At 39.2% G+C, this 21,927-nt stretch overlaps 4 protein-coding genes across 4 annotated transcripts in view; 2 read left to right on the forward strand and 2 right to left on the reverse strand.

Annotated features, from left to right (window-relative positions):
• The window catches only part of Nipped-A (Transcription-associated protein Nipped-A), a 39,784-nt gene extending 33,240 nt beyond the window's left edge, over positions 1 to 6,544 (forward strand). Inside the window, exons 45-47 of the mRNA XM_073080216.1 lie at positions 1,623 to 1,857; positions 3,404 to 3,543; positions 4,181 to 6,544. Coding sequence (XP_072936317.1) covers positions 1,623 to 1,857; positions 3,404 to 3,543; positions 4,181 to 4,477 — 672 coding nt within the window. The 3' untranslated portion in view covers positions 4,478 to 6,544. The remainder of the gene's footprint in view (positions 1 to 1,622; positions 1,858 to 3,403; positions 3,544 to 4,180) is intronic.
• LOC140747680 (protein phosphatase 1L) overlaps positions 1 to 21,927 on the reverse strand; it is a 238,542-nt gene that overhangs the window by 5,645 nt on the left and 210,970 nt on the right. The window lies entirely within an intron of this gene.
• The window catches only part of mtgo (miles to go), a 70,044-nt gene continuing 55,874 nt past the window's right edge, over positions 7,758 to 21,927 (forward strand). Inside the window, exon 1 of the mRNA XM_073080197.1 lies at positions 7,758 to 8,278. The gene's annotated coding sequence lies outside the window, so the exon portion shown is untranslated. The remainder of the gene's footprint in view (positions 8,279 to 21,927) is intronic.
• LOC140747852 (uncharacterized) lies at positions 10,014 to 15,737 on the reverse strand. Its single transcript, XM_073080468.1, has one exon. The coding sequence runs from the start codon at positions 15,735 to 15,737 to the stop codon at positions 10,014 to 10,016; it is 5,724 nt and encodes a 1,907-aa protein (XP_072936569.1).

A 21,927-nucleotide genomic window follows, 5' to 3' on the forward strand; every position in this document is an offset into this window, starting at 1 on the left:
ACCTTTTTAAACTTAAATGTTAGTAGATTGCTTATCCGGGTAAAATAAGCAAACACCTAGTGAAAACTTTGGCGTAGCCGTTGCGACATTGTTTGTGAGATATTTATCGCGTACGCAAACGGCGGTTTATCTATGTTTCGAAATTCCTTTCTTCCTCCCACCGTTCGACAGAATGACATAGTTTATGGCGGTGAGATTATAAAGCTAAACTGAGATTACATTGAGCGGCTTCTCATACAGTAGTGTTTATGTTTAATTAATTGGTCGGTCATTGTTTGGGCTACTACTATGTTTCTAACAAACTTCATATAAACATATACCCAAATAAATTGTTGCAATTTTAGAGAGCTGTCCGAGCTCTTAGACACCTTTTTAAATATCCAAGGACCTTGTAATTACCTGGAGATATATCTAGCTCAATTGAAAGCTCCGATTTATCATGATTCATGACACCGATTGTTTTCTTAATAAAAGTCAATTTTATTTTATTAGGTTCTTATCTATGTATGTTAAGTTGTCGTTAAAGTCAAAAGAAAATAAAGTAGATAAGATAAATAATTATCATTTACGGATAGATTTCACTGATAAACGTAATAAATTTTATATGGTCGTTCGACTGTGATTTACATACTTATAGATAGTACGTTAAATTAAATAGATAGATATAATAGATGGTACAATATTTTCCTCAATGCTTATATCAATGTAATAGTTATACAAAGCACGTTTACGGCGAAAACTTTCGATGAATACGACCCTGATGATTGACATATTTATTGTAATTATCTGAAACCCAGACTGTCCACATGAAACGATATAAACGTACAAAGTTGTTCGCATGCCACTACGTATTCCAGCGTAACTGGTCTTTCTGACGACCTTTACAATAGCGAATTCCTAAGCCGAGATCCGTGCCTCACATTTGGTGCCTTTATACCGGATTTACATGTGGCTGGTATTTAAGACAGGATGGAAAAATTGCATTCCGTTTGCATAATGTGCACGAAGCCTTGACGTCAAGTCCTGTTGTATAAAATGCGTGTCAATAATTTTAACAACACTTAAATGAAACCCGCGTATTTTAATAAAGTTGTTTTAATAAAGTAAATTGTTTTTTAGAATAATTAAATGGAAAAACTGTAGAAGTGTTAAAAAAAACTTGTTTCTGACGTCATTAATTGGACATAAATACGTTACCTCAGTTTGAAATCGACAAAAATAAATAAAAATGTGTTCTCAAAAAATTTTATTGATTTGCATTGAAATAATTATTATATTTACTCGTATTACATATTATTATATAAATAATGATAATATGTGGTAATAACCTCGGTGTGTGTATGTCAGGTGCAATTTGAGCACGAAAATAATCTGTCACATAACGTGTCACAATGTTAGTTACCGTACTCCTCCGAAACGGCTTTACCGATTTTCACCAAATTTTATATGCATTTTCAGTAGGTCTGAGAATCGGCTACTATCTATTTTTTATAGCCCTAAGTGATAAGGGTTGTTCACCCTTAACATTTTTTTATTTATATGGCGACACAACGTTTTCCGTTTCGGCTAGTTATATACATAAATAATGGCGTGTGGGATTAACCTCGGTGTGTGTACGTCAGGTGCAATCGACGATGGTCCCGAAGGGCATGGTGCGCGAGTGGGCGGCGGGCGCGTTCGCGGCGCCCACGGACTACTGGACGTTCCGCAAGATGCTGACGCTGCAGCTGGCGCTGGCCAGCTTCGCCGAGTACGTGCTGCACCTCACGCGGCTCAACCCCGACATGCTGTACGTGCACCAGGACTCGGGCCTCATCAACGTCGCATACTACAAGTTCGACGTCGACGACGCTACAGGTAACTGTCGACCCTTGCTCGGACACTTCTTTGTTTAATTTTTTTTTGACATTGCTTGGACACTGCTTTGGTTCATTTTTTTTGGGTTTAATTAAAGAGTAATTTACATGCTAAAAGATTTTCCGAGACTCTTGTCCGGTTAGCGTGACTATTTATGGATCTATTTCATAATTAACATACTGACAAATCATAAATAATTTATAAATACACACAGTCATAAATAGAATCTGACATGCTGACAATTCAATTATTTTTTCTGTTATGTTCGTGAAGGTGTTACGGACTATTAGCGGACGTGCTCCATGACTGACAGGCTCACAAAATGACCCTTAAAATGATAGACATAAATAACTCGATCTACTGACAGTTAGTCTTTTATTTAAAAAAAATCACGTGACTCAAGCGGTTGCACAAAAATAGATGAATCACATTCACATTATAATATTGCATGCACTTTTTTCCCACGAACTACTGTGGTTTCGTTTGATGACACTCAACATGCTACCAGGAAAACGAAATTTAGGACTGAGTTTTATTTTACTAGTAGCTATCGAGCTTTCTATTTTTCTGTAGTTCTTATTGATTTTTAAACTATCGAATGTTTCTTACAAATCTTTCAATAATTCTTATTCAAGTGCAATATAGACTATGTTTACTTGAGAACATTCACACTATTACTACTAATACTAACGTAATGAAAGTGAATCTAAATTCTACGATTACTATGGCATATAACTTACATTAAAGTTTCTTATAAAGAAATATGAACCTTTAGTATCTTGTTAATTATTATTGTTTCTGCAGTATCAAATTTGAAATGTTATATTTTTGTTTGGCATAATCATTTATTCTGTTAAAACTAAAAAAAATGGAGATTTAGTTAATTAACATTAGACAATAATATGCATAAATCACGATTTTATGATAATGAAGAACAATATTTACATTGACATTGACTGAACCTTGCATGCGAGAAACAGGTTTTTATTCGTTCGCAATCACGTTATGTTATTTATCAAAGTTTTAGGCTATTAGCAAAACGTAATGACCTCTAATCGTTTGGGAGTCTGATCGAATCAACGTGAACTGTCGGGGAGAAGCGAGCAGCGATTAAATTGATCGTATACTCTAGAGGCAGTATGTACGCACGATAGAATTATTACGTGAATTAGCTGAATCGACATGTACGAGTGCGTGACTCGCTGTGGTATGAATATGAACCTTTAAATTATAAGACATGGCAATGTACACTATACATTATTTTCAGATTCTATTGGGAAGAAGAATCTTGTCTTATACTTCGACACATTTGAAATGAAACAATGATTATAAAAATATACACTGTTTTGTAATTGTAATGTACTGTCAAAAAAGTGCCCAAACATAATTATTATATTATATTATGTGAAGCATAGATGTTGACGTTACGGCGCTGTTGTCGTACAGAGGACCAAACTTTTATTTTTATTTTTTTACTTTTGGAATACAATCTTGTTGCAATGTATCATTACCTGTATGTTGGCTTAAGATGTTGGAACCTTTTTAGGTGAATTAGACGGCAACAGGCCAGTTCCGTTCCGGTTGACCCCGAATATCACAGAGTTGCTCACGAACATCGGCATCACCGGGCCCCTAACCGCCTCGGCTATAGCGGTAGCCCGCTGTCTTGTCACACCCAACTTCAAGGTAAAGTTTAAATCCTTTATGTATTTGGAAAGGGACGAACCGCATGGATGAAGACTTAAGTATTTGTTGAAGACGTATTGTATTGTGCTTTACTCTCCATTATGATAAAACAGTAAGTCGTAGATGTTTGTACATTGTATGCGAATGGTGTTTGTTAGTAGTGTAGAAAAATGAATTAAATATTTATTTGTATATCTTTGTTTTAGATTTTTGGAGTGATAAGTAATATTATAAAAATCCAGTCTAATATGAAAGCTTCGCTTGTATTATGTACCAAAAATTTGTTTGTCTTTGATATTTTAACAGTTATTCATATGTGACTATTTTATTCTTTTCGATTTTTTTGTAACTGCATTTTTTTTCAAGTAATGTAAATTAAACATTGAAGCGTTCAATAACTTGATTTTGTCTGTAATTTCATATGCAAGCAAAATTTTGGATTTTATTAAAATTAACAGTAATATGTTTATACAGTTAGCATAGACTAATCGTATACCATTAAGTAGATTTTTGCGTGATTTTGTGTTATATAAATGCTTAGCCAGTGAACAGGAGTAGTAAGGCTGAGGCACGCCATAACATTAATAGCGAGACTGGTTCATTGGGATGACAACTAACATAGTTGTATGTCTTTCAGATCCAGTCAATTTTGCGGACAATTTTGCGAGACGAAATGGTCACCGGGTACAGGAAACGCTTAGAGGATAAGTCTGGGCTGTCGACGGCGGGCACGTCGACCGACAACAAGCCCATGGAGATGGACAACGAGACCATCATCAGCATGGTGACGAAAGCCGTCACGGTGATCATGAATAGACTGAACTCACTGGCTCTTTTCGACGGGCCCGACAGCAAGGTGGCCACGCTGGTGGCCGCCGCCAACAGCCACGACAACCTGTGCCGCATGGACCCCGCCTGGCACCCCTGGCTTTAAAAGTTGACGACTTCTCATGTGTGACATGAAACTTACAGGCACTACATAGATTTCATTATTTTAAAAATATGGTTACACTAAGAAACAGGTAGTTCAAATAAACAATATATCAAGTCCTCAAAAAACGTAAATATTCTGCACTTATCGTATTTTTTTAACACGATATGGATAGACAAAATCATATTTTCATCTCGGCTGTTTATACATATTTGTATAGTTTCCTTCAATGATTTATTCACAAAAACATCATATTTCTTTTCGAAACTGCGCGTTAATAAAAGCGAACACAATGTACACATACAATGAAGTGTAGTCTTATCTGTAATTTCCACATAAAGTTTTCTGTTTCGTGTACAATATTATTTACAAAAAAAAAAAAATAATGGATATGTGCGATCGACCAATTAAATTTGATATTTTTAAGTTTTTAGCTACTCTGTTCTTTTCTATAAGCCAATATCCATCATCTTAAATTGAAGAGCCATTCCGTGTAAGGTGTCCGTCCACTTCATCATTGAGAGCTCTCAGCGCCTAAGTGTATTCAAACACGGAAATAAATTTGCGTGATGTGTGCATTAATTTTGCTTGAATATTATTATAAGTCTATAAATCAGACTGCCAAGAGGCCCCAAATCATATAAACTACCGATTGATCTACCGATAGCATTAATGTCTCTGAGGCATTACGCCTACACGCGGTAAAGTAAATCCTCGTGGATCGATTTTATAAAGTTGATTCATAAATTCTTTTATTTTTAACTAGTTTTTGCCCGCGGCTACGCCCGCGTTTAAAAGAAAATAATACATAAAACTGAAAATGCGTACCTTCAACTTTGCTAAAGATCATCACTTGATCAAATGCATATTTTACGATTCAATCCTTACTACTATCGATTAAAACAATCGATGTTTTGGGTCCAAGAGATCGATTCTCCGTTTAATCGATCTTAGATCGCCATCCCTAGTTCCCGTGGCATTACCGGGATAAAAACTATCCTATGTCCTTTCTCGGGTCTCAGGCAATCTTTGTACAAAATTTCATTAAAATCGGTTCAGTGGTTTGGGCGTGAAGAAGAGACAACCAGACAGACAGACAGAGTTACTTTCGGATTTATAATATTAGTAAGGATTTTAATTAGTCTGTTTTCTCATTTATTTGGAGTAATAAGCTAAATTTACTTTAAAGCGTGCTATTTTAGTCCTTATAAGTCTCAACTCAATTTATGATTGCCTCCGTATGGGACTCTTGATCTATGTGAAAATAATTTCCAGATAGCTCCTTTATTACCTTTAGACTTTTAGACTTTCTGCCAGCAACATTATACATACATCAATATTATGTAAGATCGCTCTACAACATTCGACAAACTTTGGGCTCATGTTTAAGCCTGATTTCTAAATCTCTCTTGATTATATTCAAGTAGCAGATTGAATATTTCATACTCAACTTCTAAACAATTCTTAGGATGTGACTAGTTCATCGAAGGCGATCATTTCCATAATTCGTACGTGAAATATTTAAAACAAACCCTTCGATAAAGATCTCAATTTAATATGTAACATTATTTTTCTAATATTTAAGGCACCTCCTTTGTTAAAGGGCCATGACAAAGTTCTTAGCAATACCCGAAGTATCGGAATAATTTAAGGTAATTTAGATAATCTAGGTTTTCCGTAATATAATGACTACTTTTTAGGGAATTTTAAAGCTTCACAGATAACAATATAGCAGATTACAAAGCCCCAGAATTAATATAAGAGTAGTATAACTTATAAACAAGAGTTCACTTGTTGTTGCAATTGTATAAAACACGAAATAACTATTTATAAGACAATTAATTTTGTATATAGTTTGATACTGAGAAAAATTACTGATGCGTAGCCCATGTTCTTCGCTGGGCTTAAAATTGTTTGTAAGTAAGTAGGTATTTGTAGGTGATATTAAAAGGTATCCTGAAGAAATATATTTTATCGACTCTTGCTTAAAACTTGCAAGGTATAAAATATTATGTTAAATATATTCTGTGATTGTAATAATGGCAATTAAATCTCTTAAAATTCAAATAATTAGTTTTATTTTGATTTACCAGATTTTTTAAATGACATACTTAATTAATCTCAAATTAAATATCTCTTAAAATCCAAATATGTAGACCGTTTTATATTGGTATACCAAATATTTTAAATTATACACTAAAGATTTTTTTTTAGAAATCTAGTTTTAAAATATAGTAGATAAAAAAATACATACAGCCAAACATAGAAACTCCTCCTGTTCAAGTGTGTTATAAAAATAATTAACTCTGAGGTCTAGCCATTTAGAAAGATGTGTGGAAAGTATTTAGTATGTCTACGTAATCCTAATGGATGTGAAAGAAACGTCGGATTGCACATTAGAGTGGCTGTATTTAGCTGTAGCGGGAGAAAGGACAGCATCGATTGCATCCGTCGACTGCCGCGATGCTCGCCGACCGACGTTTACTCGACCGTCAGAGATAGTAAAACTGATTTCATCACTAACAATGGAAAAGAAAGTGTAATAATGACGGGATGGCGCAGGAACGCCTCGTGTATAGCCGTGCGAAACTACAATGAGATCAGAGTTACCTAAACCCTCCTTAATGTAACGTAAAACTAAATGTGATGTGTGATTCACATAGGATTACAGGGAAAGTATTAGGATTCAAAATGTGCATAGACCTTAGCGTAAATACATTTTTATTTTACATTTCCTTGTTTCCAAAATCTACAATATCGGCAGTAGTATTTACAACAAACGTACAACAAAACGTGTTTTTGCTTAGTTGACACCTAGTCTGTCGTAGTTAAGTCCAAACAGCTGCTAGGTAGGTAAAGCCTAAAAACCAATAAAGCTCAATTCAATAAAGCTAAATTTTAATTTGCTCTCTATGTAAAATATTGAGATAGGAGATCTGTTTAGGCTTTGCACAGGCCAGTCGGCAAACCTTTTGTAACGCCATGATTATAACGACATTATTGACATTCTGAAGGAAAATTATTGATAAATATATAAATTGATACACTACACATTCACTGTTTCTGTCTATAACTATATAAATGAAAATGCATTTTTAGACTAAGACGACTTCTTACTTCATCACATTTTTTTGCGATTACCTATCTTTTAAAAAGTAAAACAGTAGCAGTAGAATTGTCAATAAACTGACTAGAAGAGATAAACCAGATTGTAGTCTCGGGTAGATAAACAGATAAAATGTTCTGTTAAGTGTCGTATATTGGAGTTGTGTATTAAGTAGGTATTTGGCTGGTTTGATAGAAATCAGCTGGATTTGTTTCGCGCGGACGAGATGGTGCTGAGTCGGATGATCGATTCGGCGGCGGATCGAGTGGCGGTCGGTAGGTGCGGTGCTGGTGGCCGCGCGGCGCGTTGCTAGGGCCCCGCGCCAGCCGCGCCACGTCGCCGCGCCCCCGCGCCCGCCGCCGGTCGCCTTCGCTCACTTCACTTCAGTCCGCTCCGCGCCGCCGTGTCGAACGTTGGTGCCGCGCCTTTACACTCTCGAATCGCAGGCCTCCGACCTCTGGATCCGACCGTTTATGACATTCGACAACCCCGCCCTGTGCATTTTTCCGAGTTGCACTTCGAAGGTGCAAGGAGTGCGTCGCCAGTGAACGATCCGTCCCGGAGTTGACGGCTCCTCCCGCGTTTATTTATGTTGTCGTTTTGGTGTTGTGAGTACTTGTGCTGCACGGACGATAACCGGATTATCTTTGCGTCTGACTCGCTGGATATTTATAACGATCGACGGCTTTTCCGCGAAGGTGAGTGAAATTCTCGATTCGGCGAACATAGCTCGTGTGCATGGGACGTCGTGTCGCCGCGACGTGGCGGCTGTCTCGTCGATCGTCGATACGCTCTGGAACATTGAAAACCTACTGCGCCTCCCGAATCCTTGCGAATGTCTCAAATGATAACCCATTTTTACCCTAGGTATCCCAGCTACGTGAATGTTCTACTATTGGGTTTCCTAAAATATCCTGCTTTTTCATCTTATGACGTCATCTGTAAACAGGACACACTTCTCTGAAGTGAAGAAAATTTTGCACTAAATGGAACCAGTTTAAATGCATATTTACGGCTATTTTATTCGATTACGTTGTATCTATCCCACGATTCCATATGGACGGAAACGAACGAATGGATAAGAAAACATGGAGGAGAGCGGGCGTCGGCGCGGGGCGGTGCGCGGCCGGTCAAGCGACCGCATTCCATATGGAATGCCGGACTATACGCAATGTCAGTGTGACTCCCGAGTTAGCCGCCGCTCTTGCGCCGATACATTGCACATTTGCAACATTGTACTCTTACTGGAATTTTGATTCTTCCACGGAGTGTTTGTTTTAGTTAGTTAACTGTAGGAGTTGATTGAAATGACAGCGCAAGTCTTTCGTCTCATGCCACCCACGCTTTAATGTGCTCTAACCACTATCAATTAAGTCCAAACTTATTTCTAAAATTGGGGAGGGTCCATAAAGTGGGAAATATGACTTATTATAGAGTAGTTATAGATCGACGCCCATGTATGAATGTAACATAAATTAAACTTTAAATTCATCAGCCTTTCCTGTGCATATTAGGCGCTAACATACAAACAAACTCAATTATATTATTCGTATTCGTATTCGCATTAACAGTATTGAGTAATAAAAATATCTAAGTCGATGCGATACTTTTCGTCCTATAAGAATTCGATTAGAAAACCAATGTCACTGTAACCCATAGCTGTGCAGGGGCACATTACTATAATTGCTGGGTTGGAAGAATTGAAATCCCTTGTTTTACTCTTGTTCCATTTATTCCTTTGTTCCATGGGTCTATTGCCAGTACTGAATGAAAATTTGAAAATCTGGCCTGTTTATATCCCCGACTCAAGTACCACAACTAGAAGCAGGTTTAGGCAGGAATATAGGCCTTTTGGCCAATTACAACTATTTCCCGTTATTCTGTGTCTAAACCTGTACGGACCTGTACGAACCTGTTCAAACTGTGGCCTTGAATCGATGATTCACAATAATAATAATAATAATCTATTTAGTTTGTTTAGGAATTTACATATTTCTATTTAAACCTCTATTAAAACCTAAACTATTGCAAAACCTATTATAAATGACACCTATTCCTATGCCCTATAAACTATTACGAAATATTTATTTTAATACATTTACAAAACTTAAACTATTATCTATTTTCCCTATTCTATTAAATCCTATTATATACTATTAACAATAAAACATAAGTAAAACACTATTCAAACATAATAAAAACATCAATAAATTACATTAAAACTATCAGCTGTTTACGTAACTACGTCTTACTGCTATGATCAGCTGATCGAGTTGGAGTCAGCTGTTTAGCGTCGGCCATTGAACTATACAATATTAATCAGCTGATCGTAAGTTACGAATAATGAAGTCTTTATTTATTACAACTTATGAACTATTATTAACTATAAATTAAGTAAACAATTTCAAACTTATAATTACGTCGAATCTTGAGTCAGCTGTTCGCGTCGTCCCGCACATTTCTCCCGCCGTGCAGCTGTGTTGCATCTTCTGTCGGTGCTGGGGCGACGTCTTCTATAGGCAGCACTACCAGCTTCCTCACTGGCCGGCGTAGAACTCCTCCCTTGGTTGCCACGTCGACTGTTCTTACTATGTTGTCTGGACCCGGAAATGTTGCGATGACCCGACCTCGAACCCATATGTTCCTAGGTAGGTTACTATCCAATATTTGTACTAAGTCGCCGATCTTCACTGTTGCCCCTCTTCCGTGGGGCTCCCGCCGGTGTTGAAGCTCAGGAAGGTACTCTCGAAGCCATCTTGTCCAGAATATGTCGGTTAATCTCTGCGCGGCACGCCAGCTGTTTTTGCATATGGTGTCGCGGTCGTTGAACTCTCCCGGGGTCGATACTCTTCCGTTCCCGCCGAGTAGGAAATGGTTCGGTGTAAGCGCTTCTGGGTCCTCGGCGCTCACTGACACGTGGGTGAGAGGTCGGCTGTTCACTGTATATTCCACCTCTGCCAGGAGCGTCGTGAGGACTTCTTCTGCTGGATGTCGTTCGTGAAGCGTTGCTTGCAGTGCAGTTTTCACGGAGCGCACGAGCCTTTCCCACGCGCCTCCCATGAAGGGCGCGCCAGGTGGGATGAATCGCCACGAGATGATCTTCTTAGCAGCCTCCTCCGCTGTAGCTGCGTCGATCGCCTGCCGTAGTTCCTTGTCAGCGCCCCTCAGGTTGGTGCCGTTGTCCGACCATATTTGCGCCGGACGTCCACGGCGCGCCATCATCCGCCGGAGCGCCATCACCGCAGAGTCGGTGGTGAGCGATGCTGTAACTTCAAGATGAATAGCACGTGTGGTTAGACAGGTGAAGATAGCTACATACCTCTTCTGATTGGTACGCCCGACTGTTACTGTAAGCGGCCCGAAGTAGTCGACTCCTGTGTATGTGAAAGGTCGCTTGTGATGTGCCAAGCGACACGATGGTAGGTCTCCGGTTCTCGGGTACGGCGGTGCTTGAGTTTTCATGCGGCATCTGAGACATTGTCGTATTATAGTGCGCGTCACCGGACGTAACCGTAGAACCCAATACCTTTGTCGACACTCGTTTACCGTGGCCTCGACTCCGCTGTGGTGCATCTGTCTATGGATGCTGTGTATCCATAGTTTGACTGTGGGATGGTCACCGTCCAGCACCATGGGGTTCTTGACCTCATTTGTGACGGCTTCTATTGCTTCGATGCGGCTTCGGAGTCTCAGGGCACCATTTTCATACTTGACACTTAAACGATGTAATCGGCTATCTCTGTCTATAGGCTTCTGACGTTTCATGTTATCTATATCAACCTGAAATGAACTTTCTTGCGACGAACGCATTAATAACTCTTCTGCTTCTCGGAGGAGTTCTGCGGGCACGGAGATATAACACTTGGCTTGTTCTATTTTTCTATGCTTTACCTGTGGAGCCACCGGTGTCTTCTTTTGACGTCGCCAGTCGGGGTCCGCTTGAGCGTTTCGTCTAGTCCTCTTGTAATTGACCCGCTGTTTAGACGTCCTGCAAAGCTGTATAAACTGTAAAACCCTTGCTGTAGTGAAACGTAATCTATCCCAATTTGAAAATCTAGACATCTCCGGTAGACCTTCAGCCAGCTTCAGACCTCGTTCTGTTACTATGTTGTGTGTTCTTTCTTCACCTGTAGGTTCTGATGGATACGACGCAGAATTTTCTATTGGCCAGGTGCTCGAATCCTCGTGTAGGAAGTCCGGTCCCCTATACCACCTGTGGTTCTTATTGAACCCTATTGGGACATTTCTTGTGGCATCGTCCGCCACGTTGGACTTCGTTGGCACCCAGCGCCACTCACTTACCTTTGTACCTTCTTCTATAGCCGCTATGCGATGTGCCACATACGACTTGTAAGAGCGCGAACCAGCCTTGATCCATGAGAGTACTGTGCGGCTGTCCGTCCAGAACGTTCTTGAGTCCGGCTTTCGTTGATGTTCTTTAACGACGGCGTCGGCGAGGCGAGTTCCCATCACTGCAGCTTGTAACTCTAACCTAGGTATAGATGTTAACTTTAAAGGTGCCACCTTGGCCTTGGACATAATTAGTGATGTGCTGACGTCGCCGTTGGGTGCCGTTGCTCTCCAATACAATACCGCTGCGTAGGCTGACTCGCTGGCGTCGGTGAACACGTGGAGCTGAAGGGATGTAGCGTCGCTGTACTGTAGGTATCTTCTTGGTATTGCTATATTCGAGAGGCTTCTCAAATGTACCATCCAGTCGCGCCACTGTTCCGCTATGTGATCTTCTATTTTCTCGTCCCACGATGTCCCACGCCGCCAGAGTTCCTGTAAAATCTGCTTAGCTTTTATAGTAACTGGTGAAGCAAAGCCCAACGGATCAAAAAGCGACATAACTATACGTAGGGCTTCTCTCTTCGTCGGTGTTTTCCCATCTATAAGTTCACGAGGCACACGCGTTAAATTGAGGTTGAAGGTAAGTTCGTCTGTATCCGGTTTCCATACGATTCCTAACACACGTTCCAGCTGCTCTCCCGCCTTATAGAGTTCTATGTCCTGTGACGACTCCTGTTCCCCTAGTGCTCGTAGTAGCGCGGGCGTGTTGGACTTCCATTGTTTCAACTCGAAGCAAGCTCTTCTGTGTATGTCACGCACGCTTGAAGTGATACGTATGGCTTCTTCGAGGCTTCTAAAGCTGTCCAGGTAGTCGTCGACGTAATGCTTCTCTATAATGGCGGAGGCTGCTTCTGGCTCGGTCTCTTCATACTTCTTAGCGTTCAAGTTCTTGACGAATATTGCTGTTGACGGCGAACTTGAAGCTCCGAAGATGAGTGATGTCATTCTATACTCCTCGGGTGGTTGATCGTCACGACGGTTCCCTCGCCACAGGTACCTAAGAGCGTCTCTGTCTTCTGTTCTCAACTTCACTTGCATGAACATTTCCTTAATGTCAGCTGTTACTGCAACCATATGCTGTCGGAACTTCATCACGACCCCTGGAAGTGATTGCAGTAGATCTGGACCTTTCAACAGCAAGTCGTTGAGTGCGACACCCTTAGTCTTCGCTGCGGCGTCGTGTACCACTCGGAGTTTATCTGGCTTCATTGGGTTCACTACCGCGAAGTGCGGTAAATACCAAGTTCTATTGGGAGTCTTCGTCCTCGGTGCAGGCTCGGCGTATCCTTTCTTGATAAGCGCGTCCATCTGTTCTGTATACTTCTGTTTTAATTGAGAATTACGGTCAAGCTTCTTTTCTATGTGCATAAGACGTGTCAACGAGTTGTCGTAGTTGTTAGGCAAGTCGACCTCTTCTCTTTTCCATAGTAGAGCGGTTTCGTATCTTCCTTCTTCTGTTTGGGTTGTATTTTTCTGTAAGATACGTAAGGCTTGCTCTTCAGGGTCCGACTGTGGCTTCTTAGGGTTGATGCATAGCGAGTCCATTGCGAAGTAATGCTTCATGAGATCTTCAAGCTTATCTTCCTGCGGCGCTTCTGTAATGTGTGACACGAAGTTAGCGGTACGTCCAATAATTCGGTTGTGGCTTCCGTGAAGTACCCACCCAAGTGGCGTGAGAGACGCTACCGGTTGGTTCTTCTTTCCCCTTCTCACTCTTGATGCTAGAAGGAGATGCCAGTTGTCTTGACCGATGAGTATGGTAGGCTTCGCATCTTCATAGGAAAGTACGTCGCTAAGATCTCGCAAGTGTTCACATTCTTCAATCTGTTGTCTTGCTATTTCCTGCGGCGATACGTGCAGGTTCTTGATAGTTCTCGCTTGAATGCTTGCTGTGTGGTTGTTCAACCCGTTGAGTGTGATGCTAACTCTTCTTGACTTCGTTTCAGCTGTTTTCAACTCGTTGATTGCTTCTATACGTAATGGGTCGATGGGTCCCTTTGCCCCTATTTCGTAGGCAAGGCTGTCGTCTATCAGCGTAACTGTGGATCCATCGTCCAATAACGCGTAAGTGTTGACCGTATTCTTGGGACCTGTTGCCTGCACCGGGATTATTTTCAAAAAAGTTTGCTTCTTTGTAGGTCTGGCTGTAGTCCACGCGGAGTTGATGACCTCTGTTGACTTTTCTTCTGTTTCTGCCTTTTCTGTTCTGTTGAAGTGTAGTAACCTGTTATGGAAATACTTACAACTATTAATACCACACGGCTTCGTTCGGCAGTTGTGAGTCTTGTTTCTGAAGCGTAGACACCGAAAGCATAGTCGTTTCTTCTTTGCTATATCCCATCTTGTGCTTTCGTTTGCTTCTTTAAACTGTTTGCAGTCCGTCGCGATGTGACCTGTTTCTTCACATACGGGGCATTTCTGTATAACTGTAGACTGCTTTTCTAATACTGTATGTGTCTTCTGAGGACGTCTATTACTATACATCGGCGGTGCCATCTGTTCGGGGAGTGCATAGGGTCCGCACAGCTCAGCTTCTCTCTTCATAAATTTTTCAAACTTCAATAAGTCAGGCTCTTCTTTCGGTTGTGTTGCAGCAAAGTCGTAATATCTGTAACGTAAAGTAGGAGTAAGCTTGTCCACCATTACCTTAGATACCTCCGGATTGTAGAGATAGTAGACGCATTTCAATGCCCGAAGTGTAGACACGGCGTTTGTAACCTTAGTAGAGAACACGCAAATATCCCTAGGCGACTCGCAGAGGCGCGGCAGTGTTTTCAATGTGTCTATTTCGGCCATTGCTATCATCTCCGATCTACCGAATCTCATTTCCAAGGTCTTCATAACATCGGATGGGTGCGCGTTGGTGATCAATAAGCTTTCAACTGCTTCCTTAGCTCTTCCTATAAGATGTCTTCTTAACCTATTAATATTTTCTACTATTGAAAAAGACTCTTCTGTTTCCATATATGCTGCTCTAAAAGGTAGCCAGTCCTGATAATTACCGTTAAAAGTTGGTAATTCAACAAACTTTGAGGACCGCTGGCTAGCTTTGATGGCCTGTGTTATCGCTGACGTAAGTTGAGAGAAGTCTGGCTGCGCGTGGACTCCCGCCGGTGCTTGAGCTCCCGCCGTTGTATGTACTCGCGGATCTGGTTGGGTATGGTGCGCTGTACTATTATTCTGTTGAACCGGCCTTGTCTCTTCCGTGATGGCTTCTATTTCGCGGAGAGGTAGGTGCGGCTCGTCGGCTATGGCTAGCCTCGGTTGCGCTTGCTGTTCCAACCATTCGTCGACCCTGGTGTCGGCTTCTGTTTTTGAGTACTCGGAGACGTCGTCATCGTCGTCTTCTGCTTCTATAACGGCGAGGCGTGCTGTTGCAAGTTCCACTTGCAGACGTATCAGTTCTTCTTTGGCCTTGGCCACCTTGTAAGCCTTTGACCTTGAACGCGTGGATCCGGCGCGTCGACTCGGAGCGCGCGAACCATGCTGACTATGTGCTTCTGAAGGCTTCTGTATTACTGTGGGTGAATCAGTACTGGCGGTGAGCTCGACGGAATTCTTGAAAATGGTCGCAGCCGGCCTGGCCATCGTGGTGCCAGTGGCCACTGACGCTACTGTACCCTTCGTTGTGACGGACGTGTCTGTAGCGGAGGTTCCCCCAGTAGTGTCGGTCGCGGTGGTTCCCGTGGCCGACGTTTCTGTCGTTGTGCCCGTAGCGGAGGTCCCAGTGGTCGCGTCAGACGAGGAGGGCTTCGTTTCCGTTGAGTCTCGGCGTTCTTTTCCCACGGAGCGTGTGATCGGCATTCTTCTTGCTAATACACAAAAATGACAATTGGAACGATAATATTACTTACTATTCTTCAATTTCTTCAATATTCGGCTTTCGAAGGACCATTAAATGTGCAGGGGCACATTACTATAATTGCTGGGTTGGAAGAATTGAAATCCCTTGTTTTACTCTTGTTCCATTTATTCCTTTGTTCCATGGGTCTATTGCCAGTACTGAATGAAAATTTGAAAATCTGGCCTGTTTATATCCCCGACTCAAGTACCACAACTAGAAGCAGGTTTAGGCAGGAATATAGGCCTTTTGGCCAATTACAACTATTTCCCGTTATTCTGTGTCTAAACCTGTACGGACCTGTACGAACCTGTTCAAACTGTGGCCTTGAATCGATGATTCACAATAATAATAATAATAATCTATTTAGTTTGTTTAGGAATTTACATATTTCTATTTAAACCTCTATTAAAACCTAAACTATTGCAAAACCTATTATAAATGACACCTATTCCTATGCCCTATAAACTATTACGAAATATTTATTTTAATACATTTACAAAACTTAAACTATTATCTATTTTCCCTATTCTATTAAATCCTATTATATACTATTAACAATAAAACATAAGTAAAACACTATTCAAACATAATAAAAACATCAATAAATTACATTAAAACTATCAGCTGTTTACGTAACTACGTCTTACTGCTATGATCAGCTGATCGAGTTGGAGTCAGCTGTTTAGCGTCGGCCATTGAACTATACAATATTAATCAGCTGATCGTAAGTTACGAATAATGAAGTCTTTATTTATTACAACTTATGAACTATTATTAACTATAAATTAAGTAAACAATTTCAAACTTATAATTACGTCGAATCTTGAGTCAGCTGTTCGCGTCGTCCCGCACAATAGCTGTAACCCCTAAAATTGTAGAACTGAAAGACTTTTTTTTCAATAACTTAATAAGTTTTTACTTAGTTATTTTATCACGACTTCATAATTACATATGTACAACTTGTTCATATTAAACAAGAAAAGTATTATATAAAAGTATATATAATTATAATACCTACGTAACTTTAACGCCGATCCTTCCAGTAATAGCAGCTAGTTAAATAGGTATCTACCTCTCGTACGTGCTATATTTCGAAACCTGTCGCGTCGCTTCTTCGTTTTTTATGGCCTGCAATTTAGATTACTACAGTCACTAGTCACATAAATATAAAGATTTAAAACATAAAATTGACCGGCATTTTAAAACCAATAAGCTTTTAGCGAGATTAAGCTACCTGCTATTCTTGCCAGTAGTACATTTTTACACGAGAGTAGGGCTGCCAAGATTTCATAAACACTTTCAAACCCCGTTGGAGAAGAAACCCAAATATACTGTATAGGCTGACAGTGTTATACGCAAGATGATTTATTACATTTTTATAATTTTATCGCAGCGTTAGACGATGCTATAATGACCGTTCGCAGTATCGATTTTACTGTGAATCGCCTAGGTGTGAGCACATAAACCGCTCCTTAACTTGTGTTCGCCAATTTTGGATTATCTTAGAAAACACCTAGTCCGTAACCTAACCTAGCAGTCTTTTCCTTTAGGGATATCATTAAATAACCGTAATTTCAAGATAGAAACTAAATAATATAATCAATTTTAAAATTATGTTAACTACTTCATTTATACATGTTTGTTTTGATAACTGACATTGTTTAAGTAATATGTTTACAATAAAAAGGCACTTGTCTGTATAAAGAATTATTTAAGACGTTGACTAGTTTATCAAGATGTTCCGAGCATGTTTGGGCTGACCGGACTCTTGGTTGTCGCTGCCCGGTGGAAAACTCCCATTTTTTGTAATAATAGAACTTTGGGTCATACGTTATCAATGTCATAATGATATGTGCAACTTTGCTGCACGTATCGTTTGTTTATGAAAGTTATATTGTTATCAAGTCACATGCATGCAACACTGGCATAATTGTTATTATTTTTTCTCTGATCCGAAAGTCCGAACGTATGAAAATGACTTTAATTTAAATGAACATATCAGCAGTATCTTGTTACTGTGTACTTAGTCAAATATATAAGCATACATTATCGTATAGTGTCCGGGTCTCGGGTCAAATTTACACAATCTCGGTGACCTTTAATCTCGTTTCAGATAGCTAAAACACGTTCCTTTGTTAATTTATTCTACGAATTGAACTAGATATCGTTACATCTCATTGTTTTATTTACACTTACATCTTAATCATTTGTTTTTATAACATCGCGCAGGCAATTATTTACAAACTAGTTTTCGTCTGCGACGTTGTCCACATAATAGGTATTATGTTTATGTCCCTGTAGTTCCGGGACCAAAATAGGGCTACAGTATTCCCTGCCTGTCGTAAGAGGCGACTAAAAGGGGCTTTCAGGGTTGCGGGTGGCAAGAGTGGAACCCCGAGAAGGACAGCGGTATGTGTGGTCGCATTCCGTCGTATACACCAGACGATGTGGTGATACAAACTGGGCGGAGCCCGACGGGGTGCGCTAAGAGGACTCCAGTCGCGTTCCTTTGGAGATCCCGGAGTCCTCTGCGCAGCGACGAGGACGACCACCGGAGACTTCTCAGATTGTAATTCCTTCAGGATATATATTTTTACCTATATCTTGTTAGACGTAGCCTACTGTAACTCAACTTCAATAGTATTATACAATTTACCAAAAGAATGTACCAAAAAAAAATAAAGTATTCTTTTGTTTTCATACATTCATCAGATTTGCGATAAACTTTGACGGGCTGGCGGCCATGCGCCCGCTAACGTTTCTGAAATACAAACATTTTATAATTATGTTCCAATTAAAAACTATATCTAGAATAGAATTTTGTACACACATTATTTTACGGCTTAAGTGCGAATATTTTCGTTTTGATATATCACAAAATCGACTAAAATCCACTTATAGACAGTAAATCGTTCATATCGTAATCGTTCATCGTTTTATGCATAATCTTATCACATAATATACTAATTAACTATTGAACGTACAACGAACATCATTATTGTAATATAACGTAATTAATTGTATCACAATCGATACAGTTTGATCTGATATCAGCTGTAAATACATCCATTATCACGGATGGTAAAGGAAGACTTAATTTTATTACCTATAAAAATCTTATTAAGACATTTTTAAAATAGATTTTAGAATATACTAGTAGTTCTAGTATAATAGGCAGAAAGTGCTGAAAATTAATACACAAAAGTCTGATAAACTGATGAAATCTTTTAGAGTTATAATCGCATTCCGCGGTGAGCTCCGACTCTACAAAACTCCACGATCGCGGGCCGCGACGTACTTCGTGTTGCATAGCGAAACTGCGTACAATTTTAACTAGGTTGCTCTTAACTACCGCTTGCTACTGCTTCTGGACATGAAATTGATACTATAATATTACTAGTTCGATGTTGCCGACCGCACTGCCGTGTCAATCGTACTACTGCAAAAATATATAAATAAATTGGTCCATGAAATGGAATCTATTGTTCGGTACTGGAGACAAAATACTTTTAAAGAAGATCAGTGATTAGGATTAGTCTAGATGGAGGTGGTGGTTGGCAGGCGAAGTAAAGGAGCGTAGCGCGTAACGGTTTCGTCGTGTTTGCAGAGGCTATAATGTGCGAGTGTGCGTACCCACGGCTCACACGCAAACACACAGACGCGAGTCGCTCACTCCGTGCCGCGGCCGTTGAACCGAATACCCGAGGAATTTCTCCACCGCCATCGGTTCGCTAGCAAGACGAAGAAGAAAATTATGACAGGTAGAGGGGGCGAGGGAGCGACAGGGCGACAGGATAAATGTCGATTTAATCAACCTTGTCGCATCAGTTTATATAGAGAGTTCATAATCATTTTATATTCATTATTTATATAATTTAGTGTACTTACATAGGAATAGGAGTAACGGGACACAAATTGGTTTAATTTGCCGTAGACACGTGTGCTGCTGATCTCGCAATCCGTGACATACCAGACTTGGGCGCGGTTTGCAAGTTCTACTAGGTATCTAGAGTGTTCACGATTGCAAGGTTTTATAATCATACCAATATCTATTAAAATGAAACTAGAGCATTTAAAAGGTTTTAGAGCTGGTATAATCGTATGCTATTGAAACGAATAGAAAAAACTGCAAATACATGAATATCTTCATAAAAAGATGAAAGTAAAAGTAGTCCATAGTAAACTTATGAAAATAATCACTTCATACTCTTTATCTTTGTACTTAATGTTGTCAATAATTCACGCCAGTGATATTATAGCCATATTTTACATAATACGAAAGTTAACGTATTTTTTGTTCAAATCCAACAGAGTTCTTCATTCAGCTCGTATCTTTTTTGCGTGATCCAAATACTAGTGTTACGCTTGCTTGGGCGCGCAGTACTGCGTCGTCTGATCTCGTGTACTCGCCAATAAATGTGTTTATCATTTGGAACATGATGTGACATTAATATGCTTCCAACATTAAATTGTTGGATGTTGTTTTTTTTTACAAATTTTACATGTACATCAACGTTTACATAGAAATAATAGAATCACATATCATGTGTGTGAAATTCGGACTTTTTGCATAAGAATATTGAAAAATTAAGAAGTGAAAAGTAAGTATTTAGCTGTTCAGTATCATTGTTTATTATACTGAACAGCTTAATACTTACGGGCATTAGGGCAAAAATAAACACATTTACTAGGTATTATTAGCTATTAAGTTCATTTATTTATTTGTAAATGTTATCATGTCACAGATTATGCTTATATGCGTTAAATTTGCAAAACCGTAGCAATGGAGCTACGCAATGGTTACTCAAATATGAAAACAAGTTAATTTCTTTCCTTATGTAACAATACGTAACGCCCATCAGTGTTAATTATTGTTTGTCATATTATATAAATATCATAATTCTATTACTTTTGCATCATTGCCTCGTTGGTATTTTACTAATAAAAGATTGCATCACTGAGCGTTCACTTTTAAGTGTCGAAACTATGCATGAGTTGTACATTGCACAAACATCCGCCTAAAGACTAACTTGAGACCTTCGCGACGATCAGGCATTTGACGATTCGCAAGTAATATTTTATTTGGATACATCGTAAGACCTTTCATTTTGCTTGGAACTATGAGCCAACCCTTTTATATTTGTACATTGGTATTAGCACATCAAAACGTTACAATTACTATTCCTTGTCGCAAAAGAATAACATAATTTAATATTAACTTAAACTATAAACTATCAAAAAAGGAAAGTAGTGTCTGAGCTGGAATCAATCAGATTATCGCGACATTTATAAATAATGACCTAAACGTGCGCATGCGCATCATTGTGCGATATATAATTTTAATAAAATGCTGATTTTTGGTGCGAAAGAGTCAAAAAATACGTGTGGCACTCGGAGATTGCCGCGGTAAAGCTATTGCATAGCATTTTTTATGCTATGAAAACGCTCAGAAGGAATTCCAGAAATACAATATATTCTTCCATAATCATCAACATTAATACATCTTTATCCACTATTTTATCATATCTCCATTATATAAGACATTGCAAATATCAGCTGACATTTCATAACTCCAAGCAAGACTGAACATTCTAAAATATAAAATAGAAAAGTATTTAATAAGAGACGTAAAGTATTAACAAGCAGCAATATAAATGGATAAAATTAAATGCATCATCGCATTGATCCATTTATATTGCTGGTTGTTCATATTTAAAACACTTTGTACACAAATTATTTGTACCATAAATCATAATGGCGTTTTGATTTTGTACTGTCAAGTCTGTCAGTTGTAATTGTACGTTTAAAAATTACAAACACTTTTACGTTATTTTATTAATCCAGAATTCAACATAGCTTATGTTGATAAAATATATTATTTGGATAATGTGGTAATATAATTTTGAATTTTATAATGGGAATATAAAATATACTTCACGCAATTTTAAGATTTCCGCACGGATTATAAAAAAATGTGTATTACTGCCATCTGTGTTCAAGTTGACGAATTAAGGTTATCAAATAAAATAATAAGGAATGTAAAATAATACTTTATTCAATTATATCCATATTTTTCTATTGACAGTCAACAACTCGGTTGCCTGGAGACTTGATATCCAACAGTCCTCCACCGCTATTTTCACTTACACC

This window comes from Epargyreus clarus, unplaced genomic scaffold, assembly GCF_041222505.1.
Source record: "Epargyreus clarus isolate Ecla_fem2 unplaced genomic scaffold, WU_Ecla_fem_2.2 ptg000015l, whole genome shotgun sequence".
Classification (NCBI taxonomy): Eukaryota; Metazoa; Arthropoda; class Insecta; order Lepidoptera; family Hesperiidae; genus Epargyreus; species Epargyreus clarus.

Coding starts and splice junctions, on each gene's coding strand:
- LOC140747852 (XM_073080468.1), bottom strand. CDS start 15,737: ATGCCGATCACACGCTCCGTGGGAAAAGAACGCCGAGACTCAACGGAA.